At 34.5% G+C, this 23,404-nt stretch overlaps 1 protein-coding gene and 1 long non-coding RNA gene across 7 annotated transcripts; one reads left to right on the forward strand and one right to left on the reverse strand.

Moving 5' to 3' along the window:
- The first annotated feature begins 1,011 nt into the window (after positions 1-1,011).
- On the forward strand, positions 1,012-2,837 carry LOC123906841. The gene is made up of 7 exons (XM_045956855.1): positions 1,012-1,199; positions 1,282-1,476; positions 1,575-1,679; positions 1,781-1,847; positions 1,940-2,035; positions 2,119-2,221; positions 2,349-2,837. The coding sequence occupies exons 1-6, from the start codon at positions 1,024-1,026 to the stop codon at positions 2,209-2,211; spliced, it is 732 nt and encodes a 243-aa protein (XP_045812811.1). The 5' UTR covers positions 1,012-1,023; the 3' UTR covers positions 2,212-2,221; positions 2,349-2,837.
- Positions 2,838-17,139: 14,302 nt separating this feature from the next.
- On the reverse strand, positions 17,140-20,422 carry LOC123906842. 6 transcript variants are annotated; one of them, XR_006809044.1, is made up of 6 exons: positions 19,648-20,422; positions 19,273-19,379; positions 19,033-19,149; positions 18,362-18,444; positions 18,202-18,263; positions 17,140-17,977 (listed from the first exon to the last, which is right to left on the reverse strand). It is a non-coding gene; the product is annotated as an uncharacterized LOC123906842 (long non-coding RNA). The 6 variants fall into 6 exon arrangements; XR_006809039.1 differs by having other exon boundaries at positions 20,104-20,403; XR_006809042.1 differs by having other exon boundaries at positions 19,033-19,110; positions 20,104-20,402.
- Positions 20,423-23,404: the final 2,982 nt, after the last annotated feature.

Raw genomic sequence — 23,404 nt, forward strand, 5'->3', positions numbered from 1 at the left:
TAAACTGCTGAAACTGTGACTGAAACTGTCTTTAACATTGTTGGTAGTCTGCTGAAACTTGACTGAAACTGAAACTTGACTGAAACTTGACTGAAACTGTCTTTAACATTGCCTAAGTCTGCTGAAACTGCTGAAACTGCTGAATGTGATTTTTACATTACTAATTATTTGAGTTTATAATAGGAAAAAAGTCAAAAGGGTAGGGAGAATCATGCAAAGAATGTTTACCCACATGTATTATCCCGTGGAGGGTATAAGAGGCTCGAGGAGCAGATGATCAATGAAAAGAGATTGTCCTTATCAAAAGATAGTTCTGGCTTAACTGATGATGATCGTCATCTATCTCCACCGGAACGCTATGAGACATGGACGAGAGCACGACAAAAGAAAGGGGGAGAATTCACATCCGAGCCTGTAAAAAAAGTTGCTGAGAAAATTGTAAGTAACATTATAATCATGCTTTTGCTTCAAGTAACACAATTATTTACTATATTGTGACTTTGTTTGTGCATGTTGTAGGAGAAAATTGTTGAAGACTCAAAAAAGGGTGACTTTGTTCCAACGAGACGTCACGATGTCCTAACAGAAGCCATTGGAACACCTGAGCATGGTGGTAGTGTTCGTGGTGTTGGAAAAAAACATAACATTACCACTTACTGGGGAAGATCAAAGGTTTCACGTCAAAGTCAAGGTATAGATGTCAAAGAGCAACTAGCAGCATTTAAAGCAGATTTGGAAGCTAAGTTTGAGGAAAAGTTGGCGCAAGAGCGTAAGATGATGCAAGATTCTCTTATGGAGACACTAAAGTCCATGGGTTTATCCCAAACCTCTGATACAAATAATAGAGTCATGGTACCTGAAGCGCAAACTGAACAACTTGTTGTCACCGGAAGCGCAAAAGGGAGTTGTTCTCCTGCACCGGTCAAGATGCAAAATGAACTCAAGGAGGTTGTTGTCACTGAAAGCGCAAAAGGAAGTCGTTCTCCTGCACCGGTAGCAGAGGCAGCAGAGGCTCAAGATAACATGGACGATGTTCAGAAATTGTTAATGATGGTTCTGAAAAGGGGTGATGATCATTTGGATGTAGAATTAAGTCATTGTTCAATGTGTACTAATTTTCTCATGTCTTGCAAGTGTATAAGAGAGTTGTTGGTGGGTTTTATTTGGCTCGACATGAGTACTCTAAGTGTTTGGTGCTCGTAAGTGTACTTTCTTATTTACTACTATCTCAATATCTGTTAATATGTTATATATCTCTCCTAACTTTAAAATTATATTCAGGTACATTCATCGTTTATGCATTGAAAACAACACCACAAATGTATATGGAATTTTGGAACCAACTTTTCTGAACATTGTTGGTGATGCTGGGAAAAAAAGTGATCAGAGAATATCTCAAAGTAAATGCAAGAAATACATCCAGCATAAGTTACAAAATGAAAAGAAAGAGTGTCAATTATTACCATTTAACCATGGGTAAGTTTGTATGAATTTGTGTATTTTTTTAATACTTATTTATTTTTTATAACTCATAGTTATTAACAATATAATACTGCTTCCACGCACGCGTACAGAGGACATTGGCAGTTGATAGTACTTTGTCCAAAGATAAATACCGTGGTTGTTATTTGTTCACTACATTGGAAACTTAATCCAATAATGGAGAAAATTGTTTCAAGGTAATTAAGTTTATACTTTAGGGGTTTTGGTTATATACTATAAACATAAATTATTACAAATTTTATATGATTTTATGCGGCTTTTTTTTCTTATGAATTAGTGTTTTTACGGTTGATCAAATGGCGAATGGCAATAGAAAGAACAATACCGTATGGCTTTATCCACAAGTAAGTGTGGTATTCTAACTTTATATATATTTACTTTTTTGATAAGTAAGTGTGGTATTTTTTGATCAAATGTTACTATATATAATTTGTAGGCGAGGAAACAATATAATTCAAATGACTGTGGATACTATGTAATGAAAAATATGTTGGACATTGTCACTGCTAAGATAACTGATTCTTGGATGGAGGTAATAATTTTTATTTTTTATACATCAATAATTTTTTATAACCGAGTCAAGAATAGTTTTATATTATTATTTACTTATTGTAGGTATTTAATGACCCAAAAGAGTTAACAGCTGAGGAGATGTATGAATTGCGATTACGTTGGTCAACATATTTTTTGGAGTTATTGGAGGGTTAAGATTTATCTGGTGAGTTATAGAATAGTTAATTATTTGAACTTTGTTTTTGCAAATTGGTCTATTCAATACATTGCAGCAATTTTAGTTTACACTTGTTTATTTGAACTTTGTTTCTGTCAAATTTGAGATTCTGCAGGGTGATGAATTGGTTATTAGCTTTAGTTTGAGTCTTGGAAGCAGATCAGGTGATGGAATTGGTATTTTGGCTCGGATGTGCATTCTCACTGTTTTGGACTGTTTATTTTGGACTATTTTAGGATGGTTTTATGAAGGAATTGGTATTAGAATTGGTATTTTTGTGATGGAATTGGTATTTTATGAAGGATTGGTATTTTAGAATTGGTATTTTAGGAATTGGTATTTTAGGATTGGTATTTTAGGAATTGGTATTTTAGGACTGTTTATCAGGTGATGGAATTTTATGATGCTGTTGCTGAGAAGCATAGTTTAACTGCACATGAATTGTTTGATGGAAATGATCTTGCTACTTTCTTATCTAATTTGCATCAAGATGTTGGAAATTTAAAGGCAATTGTTGTGTGGTTATTGGTTGCTAGTGCAACTGATTTTTAACATATAGCTTTAGCACTAGCAGCAATGGCTCATTCTTTGGGGTCTGTGATGAAATTTGGTCATGTTACAAAACTACACACCTGCACTACTAATATGCAGGCACAAGATGCTACAAAAAAACGAAAAAAAAAAATAAAACTAACATACCACTACTGATATTTATAACAATCAGTAGTGAAAACTAACATACCACTACCGGTATTTACAAATACCGGTAGTGGAATCCCAGATTCTAAAAAAAAAAAAATGAAAACTGTTGGAACAAAATTGATTTAAAAATGTTTGCCCCTAAATCTATAAAGGTTTTGATGATAACAAAGTATTAATTAACAATTGGAAGGACTAAAAATTTATTTTGAGTGCGCAGATATAAGCATCATTTAAGTCCTGAGTGGAGTTCAGAGGATGTGAACTCAGAAGTTCACAAGCGCTCAGAAGATGTTGGACTTCAGAGGTTACAACGTTCAGAGGATGAAGACTTCAGTACTTCTGTCTGTCTACGAGCTTCATCAAACTCTGAAGATCTCTTTGAAAGCTGTGAAGATTCCTTTCACCAGTCAACTCTTCTACCAATGGAGAAAAGGACCTTTCAAGCCTGATCAGTTCAGCTACCTCTGTTTTGTCTGTCCTGTCTTGAGAACGTGGGTCTTCAGTTTTGTTAGCTGAATAAGGAAAGTCCACTCTGCAGTAGTCAAAGTACCTGAAACTCTTTCTTAGTTTTGGATACAACCAACTGCATCAAGACAAACTGCTTGAAGACAAAAGTTTATCAACTCCAACGGTTCTCTTGCAACGACTCTTTTCTAGTGGTATATATACTAGAAGATTCAGCTACAACAAATATACAATTATCAAGAATTGAACGTGCGCTGAACAAACTCTGAACTCTCTGATATACAAGCTCTGAACCTTTCTCAAGTGTTTTTGCACTTTAGCCAAATACTCTGTAATATTTGTATTTGCTCTATTTAGGTTCATCTAAGAGCATTTGTATATTTTTATATACTTTACTATTTACTTGAGGAAACTTAAGCTTGTGTGCTTAAGTGTGTAACTTAAGCTTGTGTGCTTAAGTGTGAAGTCTCTTGCTTGTGTGCTTGAGCATTGTTGAGAAGTCTCTTGCTTGTGTGCTTGAGCATTGTTGAGAAGTCTCTTGCTTGTGTGCTTGAGCAGGTGTAATCTTGTGTGATTATAGTGAACTCCCTTGGAAGTGCAAGGGGACTGGACTACTCTCGTTTTGTGAGAGGAACCAGTATAAACTGCTTGTGTGCTTTTCTCTCTCTCTCTTATTATTATTTGTGTTATTTATCCGCTGCGAATATAGTTGAGTTAAGAACTTGAAAAAGTTTTAACTTAGCTAAAACACAATTCAACCCCCCCCTTCTTGTGTTTTCACACCTTCAATTGGTATCAGAGCGCCTGGTCTGTTACTTTCACTTAACAGTGAGACAGTAAAGATCTTGTGAGAACACTATGTCTGGAGGAGATGATAGTAGTACTAGAACTACTGGTGAAGGTGAGGCCAGTGGTGCTGGTGGTGGTCCTAGAAATGCTTTTGGTTTTGACTACTTAAGTAATGAATCACATGAACATAGTGGCAATAGAAAAGCCCCTATATTCAATGGTGATGCATCATTATTTGAGTGGTGGAAGGAAAGATTGTATAGCAATATTACTGCTATTGATCATGAGTTGTGGGATTTGGTTGAGCTGGGAGTAACTTTTGAAAACTTAAATGAACATGGAAGATTGTCCATTGAGCATAGAAAGTTACTCACACCAGCTAACTTAAAAATCTACACTAAGCATCATAGAGTAAAGGACATTGTTGTTGGTGCTATTAGACATGAGGATTATGTCAGAATAGAGAACAAGTCTACCGCTAAATCTATCTTTGATTCTATGTGTGCTACCTATGATGGTAATGAAAAGGTTCAAGAGGCTAAGGCTAGTCTTTTGATAAGGCAATATGAACTATTCACTATGCAACAAGATGAAAACATTGAGACTATGTTTACAAGGTTTCAAATCCTTGTATCTGGTCTTAAAGCTCTTAAGAGAAGTTATTCAACCTATGACCATGTTCAGAAGATTCTGAGAAGTCTTCCTATTGCTTGGAGACCTAAGGTCACTGCAATAGAGGAAGCTCAAAATCTCAAGACTCTGAGTCTTGAAGCTCTGATAAGCAATCTCAGAAGCCATGAGATGGTTCTGGATGCTGACTCAGAAACTAAGAAGAAGTCTAAGTCAGTGGCTTTACAGTCAACTAAGACTACTTCTAAGGCTCTTAAGACTCAGCTTCTTGATATTGAAGAAGAATCTTCTGCTGATGGTCAAGAGGATGAGATGAATGAGGATGAGTTTGCGTTATTCACCAAGTTTCAGCAATGGAACAGATTTAACAAAAGAAATTTCAGAGGAGGAAACAGCTCCAGAAATTTTGTCAGCAAAAAGGATGATCAGAAGAACTGCTTCAACTGTAAGAAGCCAGGACACTTTATTGCTGATTGTCCAGAAATGTCTGCTAAAGACAAAAGCAAAAGATACAGCTCAAAGAAGCAACAATTCAAGAGTAAATTGAGAAAGAGTCTGATGGCTACTTTTGAAGAGCTATCATCTGAGGAAGAAGTTGAGGAAGAAGAAGAGGCAAATCTAGCCCTGATGGCTTCAGCTGACTCAGATGTAGACTCAGACGATGAATCAGAATCAGATTCAGAAGTAACTGATGAGGTATTTTCTGACTGCTCTAAATCTCAACTTATAACTGCACTTAACAAGGTCATTGAGAAACATCTCAGAGTGTTAAGTAAACAAAAAGTTTTACAAGAAAAGCTTAACACTCTGACTGAGCAAGCAGAACATTTTCAAGGTCTATATCAAGAAACTCTGAATAGAGTAGATGACTTTGAAAAGGGTTGTGCTGTTTGTCACAAACCTATTGATGAGCAGGAAATAGCTCTTCAACAGTTTGTGCATCTCAACCTTGGGAAGAGCAAAGCTGCTAATAGAATTTATAATGTCTTGAGACATAGAGGAGAAGGACTTGGCTATGAATATGGTAGAACATATTCAAAGCTGAAGACCTTTGCCAAAAAGGTTGGAAAATCTTGGGTTTATTATGTTGTTCCACCAAGTGAAGAGGGAAAGAATCCTGGCATTTGTGAAAATGACAATGATGATCTGAGTGATTTAGAAGCTGACAGCTCAGAGGAACCTAGTCCCTCAGGATCTGGAAAGAAAAGTTCAGAAGATAGAAGTTGTTCAGAACCTGAGAACATTAGTTCAGAGGTTCTGAAAGCTTCAACATCTGAGACTTCAAATTCTGGATTCAAAGGAACTTCAGTACCTGAAGCAAGTCAACCTAAAACATCAGAAGTTTTTAAAAAGAAAAATTCTAAATCTCAGATGAAGTACAAGACTCAGACTATTTATGATTCTAGAGTCAGTAGATATAATCAATCAGAAAATGGGATTGATAATAGATACAAACCCTGGAATCATAAACAATCCAAATCTTGGAACAATAACAGATTTCAAACAAAGAAAAGATTTCAAAAAGGTTATTATTCCAAACCAAGGTCTTTCTCTAACACTAGACAACATAATAAGCATGTTTGGACTAACAAGCGTGGACCCAGAAGATGGGTACCAAAAGCTGAAATCATGTATCATTCAGATTTACCAACTAGGAAAGGATATGTCCTACCTAAAGTATGGAAACAAGTCCTATGCAAAGGAAGAAGGGCTTATGTCCTTGACCAATGGCTGACAAGTTCTCAAGATAACAATCAGAACTTGATAAATGAAGAGGAAGAATATTGGGATGACCTTATCATTAACTGTGATAAAGAGTTCCACCGTAGTGATTAAAGTTGTTTCTCATACAGCCTGTCACTCATAGAAGTATCATGAATCATTCATGGTATCTGGATAGTGGGTGTTCAAGGCACATGACTGGTGATAAACAACTATTTTCTAAGCTGACTATGAAAGAAGGAGGTTCTGTTGGTTTTGGAGGAAATCAGAAAGGAAAGATAATAGACTCTGAACAACCAAGAACTGAAGCATCTGCTGAACCTGAAGTTGATGAGTCTGAAGATGATGAGCCCCCAAGAAATACTTTCAAATACAAGTCATCACATCCAGAGGAACTGATATTAGGCAACAAGGATAGTCCAAGGAAGACAAGATCTCAACTGAGAAATGAGGAATCTTTAGTTGGTCTTATCTCAATGATGGAACCATCAAAGATTGATGAAGCTCTGAAAGATGATGCTTGGATTGTAGCAATGCAAGAAGAGCTGAATCAATTTCAAAGGAATGATGTGTGGACTCTAGTGCCTAAGCCTTCACACAAGAACATTATTGGAACAAAATGGGTATTCAGAAACAAGCTGAATGAACAAGGTGAAGTGGTAAGAAACAAGGCTAGATTGGTTGCACAAGGTTATAGTCAACAAGAGGGGATTGACTATACGGAAACCTTTGCACCAGTTGCTAGACTTGAAGCAATCAGGTTACTTCTATCTTATGCTGTTAATCATGGAATAACCTTATATCAGATGGATGTTAAGAGTGCCTTCTTAAATGGTTTCATTTCTGAAGAAGTGTATGTTAAGCAACCTCCTGGTTTTGAAGATGTCTCAAACCCAGAACATGTTTTTAAATTGAAGAAATCACTGTATGGTCTGAAACAAGCTCCAAGAGCTTGGTATGATAGACTCAGTAATTTCCTTCTTGAAAAAGGTTTTGAAAAAGGAAAGGTTGACTGCACACTCTTTAGAAAAACAACCAAAGAAGATATTTTAATTATTCAAATTTATGTTGATGATATTATTTTTGGTTCTACTAATGCTGCTTTGTGCAAGAATTTTTCTAAGATAATGCAGGATGAATTTGAAATGAGCATGATGGGAGAGTTGAAGTTCTTTCTTGGAATTCAAATCAATCAGAAGAAGGAAGGAACTTATGTTCATCAATCAAAATACACTAAAGAACTTCTGAAGAAATTCAATCTAGATGACTGCAAGATAATGAACACTCCTATGCATCCAACTACCAACATGGGCAAGTCAGATGATGAAGGAAAGGTAGATCAAAAGGTCTACAGAGGTATGATTGGCTCCTTACTCTATCTGACAGCCTCTAGACCAGATATTTTATTCAGTGTTTGCTTATGTGCAAGATTCCAGTCAGATCCTAGAGAATCTCATCTTACAGCTGTAAAGAGAATCTTTAGGTATCTGAAAGGAACAACTAATCTTGGACTTCTCTATAAGAAATCCAATGATTATGTGCTAAATGGATTCTGTGATGCTGACTATGCTGGAGATAAAATTGAAAGAAAATCCACAAGTGGCAATTGTCAATTTGTTGGTGAAAACCTTATCTCCTGGGCTAGTAAAAGACAAACTACTATAGCTTTGTCTACAGCAGAAGCAGAATACATTTCAGCAGCTAAGTGTTGCACACAACTACTCTGGTTAAAATATCAGTTAGAAGATTATCAGGTAAGCAGTAACAATATTCCTTTATATTGTGATAATACTGCAGCCATTCATTTATCTAAAAATCCTATCCTACACTCTAGAGCCAAACATATTGAAATTAAACACCATTTTATCAGAGATTATGTTCAGAGAGGCATTATAGATATTAAGTTTGTTGATACTGAAAATCAATGGGCTGACATATTTACTAAAGCCTTATCTGTTGAAAGATTTGATTTTATAAAGAAACATCTGAACATGTTTTCAATCTCTGAATGAAAATTGTTTTTGGCAATTAAAGTGTAAGAGGTTATGTATATCAGAACTTATGATTCAGAACATCTGAAACACAAGCTCTGAAGTACTTGACTCTGATAGAGAATTTTAAATAACTCAGAGGCTCTGAACTATTTAAGTGGGAAACGTTCAGTATTCACTGCTGAACAGTTGTCCATTAAAATAGCAGTTACCGAGTAAATTTCTGCACGTGGTCTACGTGTGTCAGGTAGTGGGTGGTTAATGATGATTTTTGGTATTCAACTTTCTGTCAATTAGCGTAACTTCCCAAATTTGCTATTTTCGTGTTAACTGTCCTCATTTAAATAAACTTACACAATACACTTGCACACTATTCACTTTCACAACCTACACTTTCATATTCTCTCTAAACCTCCAACACAAACTTTCTTTCTCTCTCGTTAGTCTTCCAAACCTTACCCTAATCTCCAACAATGGCTGGTACTTCGTCTTCTTCGTCAAAAAGGATTCCACCGTTCATATTCAAGAACCTTCAGATCGTTGGGAACGAGATGGAGTTTCCAGAATCTGAACTTACTTTTCTCTCAGAGAAGATGGTTGATTTTGATGGTCTACAAGCTAATGGGTTTAATGTTAAAAAGTACTTTATCGCTCAGGGATGGGATAAGTACTTCGACATGCTTAATGGTCCCATTTATCCAGATTTGTTGAAGAAATTTTGGATGAAAGCAAAGGTTTTTGATAAGCATGAAGCTAAGAAGGAAGAGCTTGCTGCTATTGAGAGGAATCCTAGTCTGAAGGGTAAAACTAGGAAGGAAATGGGTTTGCTGGATTTTACAGGTGTACAGATTAGGTCAAATATCTGTGGGATGAACATGGCAATCTCGCCTATCCATCTCAATGCTCTTCTTGGTCTACCTAACTCTGGGATAGAGTTAGATGTGTTTGAAAAGGATACAAGATACAGGGATGATCTTCTGCATCTCATCTGCACAGATTTCTCTTTGAAAGGGAAGGTCAAGGGTTTGACTGATGAATGTAGAGTTCTCTTCAAGATCATCCTAGCTGCTATCAGTCCAAGGGTTGGTGGGACTGATACAATCTCCTGGACGCATCGTCATCTGCTGTACTTTCTTCTGACTGAAAAGAAGGTTAATCTTGGAGATTACTTTTTTGAACGTATCTGTGAAGCCATTTTTGCAAGTAAATCTCAGAGGAAAACTACTATAGTTTATCCTAGGCTGTTGTCTGACCTTCTGCATCAAGGTCATGTTGTTCAGAACTTGAGGAAGTTCCACCCTGAATTGGTTGAGAAGAGGTTCTATCCAGAAATTCTGAATGCTAACTTTCTGTCCAAGATGCGTTTGATTGCATCTAAGCCTGTTGCTCCCCCACAAGAGTTCACTGTTAGGCTTGAGGATCGTCTGTATGTCGCAGGCTATCCACTTATATCTGAAGCTGATGCTGAGCACATTATTCAGGACTATTTGGAGGTGCTCAGACAAGAAGGATTTGTTGTTGATAGAAGTATGATTCCTCCTGCTCCTGTAAGTCAGTATAATCCTAAGAGGAAACCTAAAAGAAAGGCTGAAGCTCAAGATGATCTACCAAAGCCAGATCTTCTGGCTCAGAAGAAAGTTAAAGTTGAGCAATCTATGGCTGAGCAAAGAACTAAGAGGAAGCATGAAGAATCTGCTGTCAAGGCTGCTGAAGGATCTTCTAAAAAGCCTATGGTTGTTGAAGTTGACAGTTCATCTGAAGGATCCACATCAGAAGATGAGACTGACTCTGATCAGGAGACTATTGCTGAAAGCCTTCGTAAAAGACCTGCTCCTACTCCTAAAGATAAAGGTAAATCTTCTACGTATGTCTTTAATGAAAATGAGATTGGATTAGGTTACACCAAACCTCTCAAAACCATCTTACCAACCTCTGATATTCCAACCTCTGATAACCCCCTATCTGAGCTTGAAAAACATCTGAGCCCTGACCCTCTTAATAATCACCCTTTTTCTCCTGAAACTCAACACAAATCTAGCTCACCTCCTAAACCTTCATCACCTCAACCTGAACCTCAACCTGACATTCCACAATCTGAACCTCAACCAGATATTTCTGTCATTAAACCAACCTCTCCCACAAAACAACCTTCTCCACACAAATCTCCTGAACCAACCCCTGAACAAACTGCTCCTGAACCATCTCCTGAACAAACTGCTCCTGAACCATCTCCTGAACATAAATCCCCTGAACCATCTCCTGAACATATTCACCCTGAATCAACTTCTGACATCTCATCATCTGAACCAACCCCTGAACCTCATTCTAACCCAACTGATGAACCTGCTTCTCCTGAGCGTATTCACACTTGTGCTCCCAAGCCTTCAGAGGTAGAAGTTGTGATTATTGACAACCCTACTCCTGAAATACCTACTCTCTCTACCATTCCCAATCCTTCACCATCATCATCCAACACTTTTAGAAATCTATCCACTCAATTTCATGAAGACTTGCTTAGATTATCTACAATAAAGGACAGGTTCTTAGTTTGTCCTTCTGATGTGGATCTTGAAGTATCAAGCATTAAGGCAAGGCTTTGCAATGCTTTGGATGTTGCTGCTGCAAAGGTTAAGGCTGTTATTGGTAAACGGGATCTGGAAGGTATAAGCTTCATGAGGAACAATCTAGCTAGGGCTGAGTTGAAAAGGTTAACGCCATTCAATCATGAAGAGCATGAGCGTGCTAAGCTTGTTGCTATAGCTGCTGCTGTGAGGCGTTTGTCTGAATTTCAAGATTGCTGGGTTGATTCTACTCTTCTGCAACGTCTTGAGGATCAAAGGATTGAGACTGAACGTCTGGAAGAAGCTGCTGCTAGAGTTGCTGAGTTGGCAAATGAGCTACCTACTGAGGATGCCACAGAAGAGGATGTACTGGATGTGCTTGCCTCTCAGAATCAAGAGGATGTGCTGATGATAGACTATCCAGAGGAAGGAGAACCCTCTGATAAAGGCAAGGCACCTATGATTGAAGAACCAGAACCTGTGATTGAAGATCAAGCTCCTGCTATGGCTGATCAGTTGCAGATTTTTCAAGAAGCACTGAGGGAACAGCAAGAAGGTCTAGAACGTCAAAGAGCTGCTCAAGAGACATTGGAAACCAAGGTGGATGGTTTAGTTTCCAATGTGGGATCCTTGAATGACAAATTTGACCAACTCTTAGCCCTTCTTAAGAAACCCTAGGATTCTATGCACATTTTCTTCATATGTTTTGCTTACTTATTTTGTCATGTTTATTTCCTTGTTTACCTTCTGAACACTTTTTCTGGTTTATCTATTTCAAGATTTTGTTTATGTTTTGATTGATTAATTATTTTATGTCCACTTGATATTTTTTTATAAATAAGAACACAAGAACACAAGATGCTTTTAAAAAAACGAAAATTTTTATTAATGATCTGATAATGTAGAGTACATTGGTAAAAAGAAAAAGAAAAAGACAACCTAATCCTAATCAGATGGATAAAACTCAGAAGAAATCTCTGATTTCTCCTCAGCATCCTCTGATGAAATTTCAATGGGATCTGGGTTTTGCTCTTGTTCTTCTTCTTCCTGTTCCTCTTCTGGAACATAGCTAGCCAAGAACTCCACATAGTCAGCATCATCTTCATTCTCTTCAGCTTCAGAGTCTGATGAGATGATTATTATCTCAGCATCTTCTGGTTTCTTGTTGTCTTTTTTATCCTTCTCTTCGTCCTCGCGTTTCTCTTCGTTCTTCTTTCTCTTAAACTCTGCGATGCGTAAACTAAATCTTTTCATTATTCCTACTTTCTCTTGCTTCACTTGTTTCTTCTTGATTTTACGTGAAGCAGGCATGCTAAATCGCTCCTTTTTATAAACCCTTGAGCGCGTTGGTTTTTGTTTTTAAAATTAATTCACCTTTGTAACAACCACTCTTTCTTCTTTGACTGTCTTGGTTTTATAACTTTGTCTTACTTTTTGATAATGACAAAAGGGGGAGTAGTTACGCATTAATTGATATGTTCCAAAACTGAAACCACGCCTTTTATCTCGCTTTTATCTGTTATGTTAAAAGTTGTTACTTTTAAGTTGTTTTACGTATTTCAAGGAGGAGACTAAGTTAGTTGAAACTAAAATAAATTTCATAAGTAAGGATAAGTTAAGAGTGCAATTTTAACTTAGCCTTATGAGACTTAGGGGGAGAGCTTGCAAACCTCTCACTCTGAAGAAAGATATGAAATTTGTTTTATTTCAAAACATCTTAATCTTATACTAAATTAAAATATCATGGATAAAACATAAAGTTCAGACTTTATGGAGTATCAATCTTAGGGGGAGCTTGCAAACCTCAGAAACCTAAGAGAAACATGATAAGTTAATTTAACAACAATTGTCAATTAATACTTATGTTTGTCATCATCAAAAAGGGGGAGATTGTTGGAACAAAATTGATTTAAAAATGTTTGCCCCTAAATCTATAAAGGTTTTGATGATAACAAAGTATTAATTAACAATTGGAAGGACTAAAAATTTATTTTGAGTGCGCAGATATAAGCATCATTTAAGTCCTGAGTGGAGTTCAGAGGATGTGAACTCAGAAGTTCACAAGCGCTCAGAAGATGTTGGACTTCAGAGGTTACAACGTTCAGAGGATGAAGACTTCAGTACTTCTGTCTGTCTACGAGCTTCATCAAACTCTGAAGATCTCTTTGAAAGCTGTGAAGATTCCTTTCACCAGTCAACTCTTCTACCAATGGAGAAAAGGACCTTTCAAGCCTGATCAGTTCAGCTACCTCTGTTTTGTCTGTCCTGTCTTGAGAACGTGGGTCTTCAGTTTTGTTAGCTGAATAAGGAAAGTCCACTCTGCAGTAGTCAAAGTACCTGAAACTCTTTCTTAGTTTTGGATACAACCAACTGCATCAAGACAAACTGCTTGAAGACAAAAGTTTATCAACTCCAACGGTTCTCTTGCAACGACTCTTTTCTAGTGGTATATATACTAGAAGATTCAGCTACAACAAATATACAATTATCAAGAATTGAACGTGCGCTGAACAAACTCTGAACTCTCTGATATACAAGCTCTGAACCTTTCTCAAGTGTTTTTGCACTTTAGCCAAATACTCTGTAATATTTGTATTTGCTCTATTTAGGTTCATCTAAGAGCATTTGTATATTTTTATATACTTTACTATTTACTTGAGGAAACTTAAGCTTGTGTGCTTAAGTGTGTAACTTAAGCTTGTGTGCTTAAGTGTGAAGTCTCTTGCTTGTGTGCTTGAGCATTGTTGAGAAGTCTCTTGCTTGTGTGCTTGAGCATTGTTGAGAAGTCTCTTGCTTGTGTGCTTGAGCAGGTGTAATCTTGTGTGATTATAGTGAACTCCCTTGGAAGTGCAAGGGGACTGGACTACTCTCGTTTTGTGAGAGGAACCAGTATAAACTGCTTGTGTGCTTTTCTCTCTCTCTCTTATTATTATTTGTGTTATTTATCCGCTGCGAATATAGTTGAGTTAAGAACTTGAAAAAGTTTTAACTTAGCTAAAACACAATTCAACCCCCCCCTTCTTGTGTTTTCACACCTTCAAAAACCATACATACCACTACCGGTATTTGTAAATACCGGTAGTGGAATCCCAGACTCTAAAAAAAAAAAAAATGAAAACCATACATACCACTACCGGTATTTACAAATACCGGTAGTGGAATCCCAGACTATAAAAAAAAAAAAATGAAAACCATACATACCACTACCGGTATTTACAAATACCGGTAGTGGAATCCCAGACTATAAAAAAAAAAAATGAAAACCATACATACCACTACCGGTATTTACAAATACCGGTAGTGGAATCCCAGACTATAAAAAAAAAAAAATGAAAACCATACATACCACTACGGATATTGAAAATACCCGTAGTGGAATCTCATACATACCACTACCGGTATTTGTAAAAACCGTCGTGGAATCCTCATAAATTTAATTAATAATACAGTAGAAACCTGACATACCACGACGGGTATAAAAAGACCCGTCGTGGAAAGTATTGACTTACAACGACGAGTGTGTTTACTACCGGCCGCGGCCAGTAGTGGAATCCCTATTTGGCCGGTAGTGGAATCCCCTTTCTGCACTAGTGCAAGGATCGAACCCCTGACCAACAGCCTACACCCGCTCAGTCAGCAAGTGCCAACTGAGCTACCCCACCCACCCTGGATATAGTGATTATATAAGCACATGTTGATTATAATGAAATAAGTCCTTCATAATACTTAGTTGTTATTGCTGCCATTAATTTCATCAATCAATTTCATTTTACTTAATACTCAAATAAATCATCACTTTAACTCAATATCTTCACAATCTATAAATTGATAAAATCTGCTGAAATATGATTGCTTATAAATCTCACATATTACAATCATTAAAATTGAATCTAAATGTACTACATATTCTCCACGACTAAACTCAAGGTGAGATGGAATATCCATCTGGCAAAAATGTATTAAATTTTACTAGCAGTTCTTCGTGTCCTTCAAGTAATTCCTTTACTTTTGAAATGACACCTTCAATATTCATTCTGCAAATACATCACAAGGAAAGAAAAAGTAAGTTACAATTAACAAATTTAAATAATTTTCTCCTGATGTTTAAATAAATAAATAAATTAATTAATTAATAAATTAAACCTTTGTTCCTTGAAATCTTGCATCACCCATAGGAAATCATCATATTTTTCAGTCTCGTCTTTTAATGCATCTTTTACTTCATTCAGATAAACCTTGGCTTCATCCATAGATATTAATTTCTTTTCACCTGATGAAGATCCACCCTTTTTCTGGGTTTGTAAATGTGAAAAAATATTTAGATATTAGAGAAATTGAAACAAATTATATATCACATTATTTACAAACACACCATTAGAGAAATTGATAATATTCAACAAAACCTTGACAATATTCTATATATCCAAAGAAAAAACAGTCATCAATTTTTTTTTTAAAAAAATCATTTATTCAAAAATTAAATCAATTCAAGACGACAATCATTCAAACAGATTATTAGTTACATGAATCACGTGTAATTTTTTTTTTAAACTGAATTAAGAGCATCTAAAAATTAGAAAACTCAAAATTTTGGAAAAAAGAACATCATTTAAAAAATTACCACACACTTTAATATTCTAGTGTCTAATGAAAAAAAAAAAGACGAAAAAGTTCAATTGATTAACAAAAAAAACTTCAGATCTAGCTTTAAGAAATCAACACAAAGCATGAATTTGAATCCTCTACTTAGAGAGAGCTAGATGAACTTGAAGGTACTAACAATCATGATAACAGAAATAAAAGAATCTGAATTAAAAAATCACATTTCCTACGAAATCATAATTCAGAGTGATATAAATATAATTTAAAAATGCTGAATCCTAAAAACTAAATAAAAAATCAGAGGGAAAAAATATATATATATACCTTTCCCATCTACAAAACCTAATAGTTAGAGGACAAGGGTTTGTTGAGATGAAGTTTTTTCTTTTCAAGTTTGAACAATGTGAGAGGCTGAACTCTAGATAGGATGATATATATAAGAATGAGAAAAATAAAGCGTGCTATAGAAGTATTTAAATTTTACCATTTTGTCCTGATAAAGTTTATTCTTTTTGGTCTTATATATAAGAAAAAGTTTACGTTTTAGATTCATTGTAGAGTTAATGTATTTAGACTACAATGTTGTCTAGATACATCAATTTTACAATGAATCTAAAAAGTAAATTTTTTCTTATATATAAAATTGGAGGAACTATTTTAATTCCATTTACCTTTTATGAAATGAATTGTTTTTGTATTAACAATGTGAAATAAATTTTGGACATTTTATGAAAATTTATTTTGTTTGAATTGACCGTGTTAAAATTTAATAAAATAATAAAATATATTTTTATTTTGAATATGCATTAAAAGTAGTCAAATTAGTATTTTTATTTTGAATATGCATTAAAAGTAGTCAAATATACATTTAAATGTTTATTTTACTATTTTAAGTAATTTAAATAAAATAGTATATTTTCAATTTATTATTATAATTCATTCATTATTAAATATGGCAAGGGTCTATATTTAAACTATTTTTGAGTGGTTTAAATTAAAAAAATTGATTTGTCAAATAAACTATGAATTTTGCTAACACTACAAGAAAACTGCTTTGGAGCGTCCGCCAAAAACAGACGCTAAATACCAAAAAACGGACGCTACAAGGGTTTAGCGTCTACCTAGAGTCTGTGTCGTGGCGGACGCTTAATTGCCTGAAGCTAGCAGTTGCGTCCAGCAGACGCTACTTTAGCGTCTGTCTTTTTAAACGCAAAGCTGAAGCTAGTGACTTGAATATATGGCGGACGCTATTGGCTAATATTAGCGTCTGCTTTTGTTAGATGCAATGAATTAGTTTTTGAATAATAGTGTCAACTAAAAGCAGACGCTAAGTCAACTAAAAGCAGACGCTAAGCTTAGCGTCTGCTTTTTTTAGATGCTATAAACTAGTTTTTGAATAATATAGTGTCAACTAAAAGCAGACGCAAACTTTTTTTTTTTTTTCAAATATAGCTTTGTAGCTGATGGAAAATCAACAAACAATTAGTATTAGTACATCTAAAATACAAATTAAGTAGTTCTTTACTAGACCTTCTATTTCTAATATATAACCATATATAATTTCAACAAAAAATGTCTACATCCACCAAAATATCCCGCAAAATATATAATCCATTAAAATAGTCCTAACTTACCATCAATCAAAATATAACTCACTAATATATAACCCACCAAAATATCCCACAAAATACATAACCCACAAAATATATAACCCATCAAAATAGACCTAACTTATACCATCAAATTTAAGAATTTTGATAGAAAAATCACACATGAACAAAGCAAGACTAAAAGTCTAAAAGGTGAGTGTCACATCGCCAAATTCAAGCAATTGAAAAAAACTAGTCAACTCGGAAGAAGAAAAAAAAAAGTCATAGAGGATAGAGCAACCTTATAAAATATTGCTACTTATCTATAAGCCAACTATGTTCTAAACACTAGCATACATTTTGATAGGAAAACTCAATAATGAAAAGCAGAGTTAAACTACTTATGCACAAGGTTTAAAAATGACTACATGCGTGCATAAGTAAAAGAGGAGCTACAATTAATGGTTCTGGTGACAGTTAATGATGAGATGTCAAACTGGTGACAGTAGTGTCAAACTGGTGGAACATATGCAAGATTTTTTTCAACACGCGCACACACACATTAAAAAGTTGTAAGAACCTTTCGCTTCAATTTTCTATTACCTTAAAAGTTAAATTTAATCAATATAAAAGCGCACAAGTATTGACTGCTACAGAATGAGCTACATCCACCTCTCAGAGAAATAAAGCGCACTGCAAGATACAAAAGATAGAAAATCAAACATTATGCTTAATTGAAGAAAACTATCAATTTATTGTAGTTGTGAAATATGAGAAAGAAGGATGTTAGGGTAGGAAGGAGAAAGTAGCATTGGGTCCAAGTTTATAGTAAATTTGAAGAACTTATCAAAGAATGACCCCTCAACTAATGAAAACAAAAGCAAAACAAATTGGTAACATTATCATTGAATCGTTACCTCAAGAATTGAAATTTTTGTCACCGGCGAAGGAAATTGAAAGTTCTTTATCTCCATGATGCCTAGAGGATAAAAATTAAACATAAACAAATCAATCAAATCTGCCAACACAGGGACTTAAAATAAATCAAAACTGAAGCAAAAAATGATGCACTCTGACCCTCCTAAAAACAGAACTAGAAACCACTAAACACTTCAAAAAAAAAAAAGATGACAGCAACATCACTGAAGCACTGCTTCGGCCTGCAAACAAGAAGACCAACACAACATATTAAAAGGGAAACAACCAAACTGATAGAAGAAGAAAAGCATAGCAGCAAGGGACAACCTATTCAGGGCATCAGAGTACCTCCAAAGTTGAACCAACAAAGGCCCAACAACACCATAAAAAAGTAATTTTTATAATCAGCATTGTATTGAAATCAATATAAATAATAAAAATATATCACAATTAATAACACTCAACATATATTAAGGACATTTGGAACAATAATAAAAACAGGTCATAAACAATTATCCTTTTATTTTACAACAAAGGGAAACAATTTGGCTAAAGAAAGACAATATGTGAAAAGTCTCTTATCATATTATCAAAAAGGGAAAACGAATAGCATGTTTCATTGGACTGCACAATTAAATACAACATGATTGAGGGATTAAGGAATGGAAATAAATCCACTTCACTCTAACTCATACATCAACATACCTAAACAAGGTAAGAGCATCAAAATTCCATAAACTAAATAAAATCTATGGAGGCAATACTATTATATTGAAGAGTAGCAGAATACATGAATGCACTAAGTCTACTTATAAATTTCGGAGTATCACCTGAAGCAATAAGATAAGCAAACCAACTAAAGCCAAATTTGCAATTCACTTAGTGTGATTCATTTTCTTAAACTCTTCCTAATGCATTGAAGTTAAACATTGTGAGAATGGCTTCCACTGTGGTAAAGGGAGAAAGATAATTTCGTTTGAAGATAATAATGATTAGAAAGTTATCAATCTTAATATTGATAGTCTAAACCAAATAAATAAGAACCAAAACCAACTATCATTAAGGCAGACCTGAAGAAACTTTATCGTTTGTTGTCAATTCGACAATGCAAAGGACTAGAGAATCCAAACTGAGTCCGAAATTGAGACGTATCATCCTGTTTTACTTGCTTCTTGTTCTGTCAAAATAAATGAAGATCACAAATGAGTATATAAACAACAATCATCATTCTTATAAGCTAAATTCTCCTACACCTCCTCATTATTATCAATGAAAACTTCTATGTTATTTTTGGCTAGTTACACACAGTTTTCTTCCAAACCACATGAAAAGAAAAACCCTAGGCTTTTGAATTCTAAATTTTATACAATGTATTCTTTGATTGCTGTCATCACCTTGAGACAAGACATACAAGATATCAATCACTATTAAATTTAGCTAGTTACCTTGTTATATCAAACATCAACAATGTGAAAGTAAGTGGCTTGCTACGATTGTAACTGCTATAAAAAATTTACCATTCTCTAACTACCCAATAATGTGCCTAAAATCAACATATCAGTCAAGTCAAACACAAGACAAAGGGAACAATGACAAAAAATGGTAAAACCCATTAAGAAGCAGAATAAATTATGAAACAATCCCTTGAAGTTTATTGGTAAAAATTTAGAGTATTATGCATTTCAATTTTTTATAAGATAAATCTATTGTAAATTGAGAATGAAATTTGAACAATAAACAATGAAAAATTGAAATTTGTAACAAGAGAGAACTAATTCATATTTAGGGTTCATATGAATATTAGGGTTTGGATGAAAAATTGAAATTGGAATCAGAATCCATTAAAGAATGAGGAGAAGACTATAATCAAAAGAGAAATTGAACCAAATTTGTAAACTTACAGAATCGATAGAATGAGAAGATGACGGCTCTGAAACGTACACTTAGCTCAACAACGTAACGATTGGGGAAGTGGTGAAAGAATGGCGCAGCGCTGAGGTGAGGGTGAGGGTTTCGCTCGCAGAAGAAGGGAGGGTGAAGGTATGATGCGTGAAAAGAGAAAGAGGAAAAGGGTTTTAGTGAAAAGAGGGATAAGGATTAGGGTTGTTTTCTTCTTTTTCTGTATTTTTTTGTCACTTCTTTTTGTGTATTTGAGAAAGAAAAGCAAAAATATATCAAATGATATATTATTGCTCATTGCTGAAATAGGGAAGGAAAAGAAAAAAGTGGGAAAATGAAAAATTGGGAAAAAAAATTGGCTCTTAACAAAAAGTTTTTTTTAATTTAATTTATTGTTTATTAGAGTCCGCTCCAGGAGACTCTAAGATGAATTTTATTTTATTTTTTATTAGTGTCTCAATCGTGTCTATCAAAGCGGACGCTATCTATAATTATTTAATTAAAATAAAGATTTACAATAAAAAGACAGTAGCGTCAGTCATACAGACTCTAAATAGACGCTAATAGCGTCCGCGTCGGGGCAGACGCTAATATTTTTGAAGCTAAAATGCAATTTTGTTGTAGTGTAACATGTGCTCTCTTAGGGCACATGTCAAAGAAACCAAAAGTGAAAAATTTATATTGAAATAAATAATATTTTAACTTTTAGAAAATTGAATTCACGTCTAAATAAATAATATTTTTCCTTGGCACATGTTAGCTTTCTTCGTAAATATTCATTATTATATCTTACGTACTAATAAAATTAACAATTATTTAGTTGCAGTTATTAGAAAAACATTTTGACCAACATTATTAGAAATTAATATTTGTTGTATCGGCCAAAAAAATTATTTGTTAAAAATGGTTAAAACATATATTATATATATTTTTTTTCAATAAATATAATTATTATTCGTTTATTTTATGAAACACGAGTCAATTCTTTTTTATCTAGTAGCCTAGTGACTAGAAATTCCACACCTTAAATGTGAATAAATGGAGTGTTCTTCGAATGCATAATATATGCGATGTCCCTACCGACTGAGCTAAGCTCACGGGGACAACACAAGTCACTTTATAGATTCATTAAATAATTGATGAATCTGATTTAATATAAACTAAATACATCAATTAATCCTTGACGCATTCAGCGCCGGGGTTTGTGTTTTGGCCCACAGGAGGACAAATTCACCGTAAATAGAACACAAATTCACCGCCCGCCGTAAATAGAACACCAAATCACTTTTTGTACCCAAAAAAAAATACATCAATTAATCAATAAATTTAAAAAAGTGATTTAGTGTTCTATTTACGGCGCCATTGTTTTGTTGTTTTTCTTTTATCGATATATGTTCATCTTGTGCAAAAACCTAATCTTTATTAATAATATATTTGCCGTTAAAAAATAGTGATGGTCCACCATAGACCTCATTAATTTTTTAATTTTAACCATTTGATTTTTGAATTAGAAAAAAACACCGTTGGATCTGTTAATAGTGCATTGTATATAAATGTGAAATTATGCCCAACAATGTTTTGTATGAGATTTTGCCAGGCCTGTATAATTATTATTTTTTTTTTACGGTAGAAGCTTGTAGCATTTCATTAATAATAAATTTCCGAATGCATGTAGGAACATCAGTAAAAACTTGGAAGCTAGCTAAACATGGGCCAAGTTTGTCAAATTCAAACTTATTTATTTGCCTCCTAATAAACTCAACATGAGAGTATTTCTTCCCATTGCAACTTCTCCATAATAGGATTTCATCACGCCAAAACCTCTTTCTGCGAAGGGTGATTACAGATATTAATAATTAATACCTTATGTGTGTTATGTGGGAACTCAGTTGAGTCGGTGGAACAACTATTCTTAACTTGCAAAGTGTCCTCTATGGTGTGGTACTCTATTTTTAGGTGGTTAGGGTTCCGATGTGCTTTGCCTAGGGGGATAATAGGTTTGCTTGAGTTTTTGCTAGAGATGGGTACTGTAGGAGGGCCCACTTAGGGTGGTTATTAATTTGGCATACTGTTAATTATTTGGTGGATCTAGAATTTTCGGAATGACTTAATTTTTAATAGGGAACTTCAACTGTTGAATACCTGATTGATAAGGTGAAGTATCTTTCTTGGAAATGGTATCTGGTCAAAAACCCTGCTAACCCCTGCTCCCTTTATGAGTGGGAGATGAACCCCATTTTGTGTTGAAGCCGTTAGAGTTTTGTGTGGTAGTGATATTGGGGCATGGTGGTCATGGTGGGATATGGGCTTGTTCTTCCATCTTTCTTCTCTTGTTTTCTTCTCTTTCTCTCTTTTAGTCGTATGGTGTTTTGGGGTTGGTGGCTCTCGGTCTAGTCGAGAGATACCTTAAGAGTTTTCTATTTTCGAGTTCATTGTAATTTTATTTTTATTTTGGTGTTTTTAGTACTTCTTGTACTCTCCTTTTTAGTGTATTTTTCTCTCCTATTTATATAATTATATTTGTCATTCAAAAAAAAAACAAACAAACATGAGAGTTTGTGAAATAAGAGTAAATTTAAACATGTTTACAATTTTTGACAATGTCGCCAAACACAGATTCATCTCTCGATTACTTTTAAAATTATCCACCTAGTGTTTAGAGTCTAATTCAAACACAAAGTTATTGACGTGTATAGGTCCCGCATCCACTTCATCGCACTAAGTGTGTGTTTTGTTCTGCGCTAAAAAGAATTGAGTTTAACTGAATTGAATTTGAGAGAATTGGGTTTGGTTAGAAGTGAGTTGAACATAATTAATTTATGTTTGGTTACATTTCATAAAAGTGATTTTCACCAATTTATATTGTTTGGATAATTTAGATCAAAATTGTTTTTGCGGTGTCTAATTACCAAAATGAGTTTTTAATTTAACTAACAATTAACAGTAAAAAAATCACATTTAAAAAATTATGAACAAATATCATTCAAGCCCAACCCAATAATAAAAAAAAACTAACAAAATAAATTAATCGGACAGTTCTCCAGAATCTTCTATTGGACGTTGTTGTCTTCCATTTCTCCACAACCTTTCACTATTTCTCCATAACCTTCAATTACTTCTACCCTTTCTGCCATTTATATTTCTTTCCCATCCTTCTACCATTTCTCTTTCTTCAATATCTCAATATTCTTCTCTCATTCTACAATTTCTGCATCACTCAATATTTATGTAATTACAAAGGAAAAAGACAGATCTATGGTTGTGGGTGATGTGAAGAAGAAGAAAGCTATGGGTAAATAGGTA

This window comes from Trifolium pratense, linkage group LG2 (assembly GCF_020283565.1).
Source record: "Trifolium pratense cultivar HEN17-A07 linkage group LG2, ARS_RC_1.1, whole genome shotgun sequence".
NCBI lineage: Eukaryota > Viridiplantae > Streptophyta > Magnoliopsida > Fabales > Fabaceae > Trifolium > Trifolium pratense.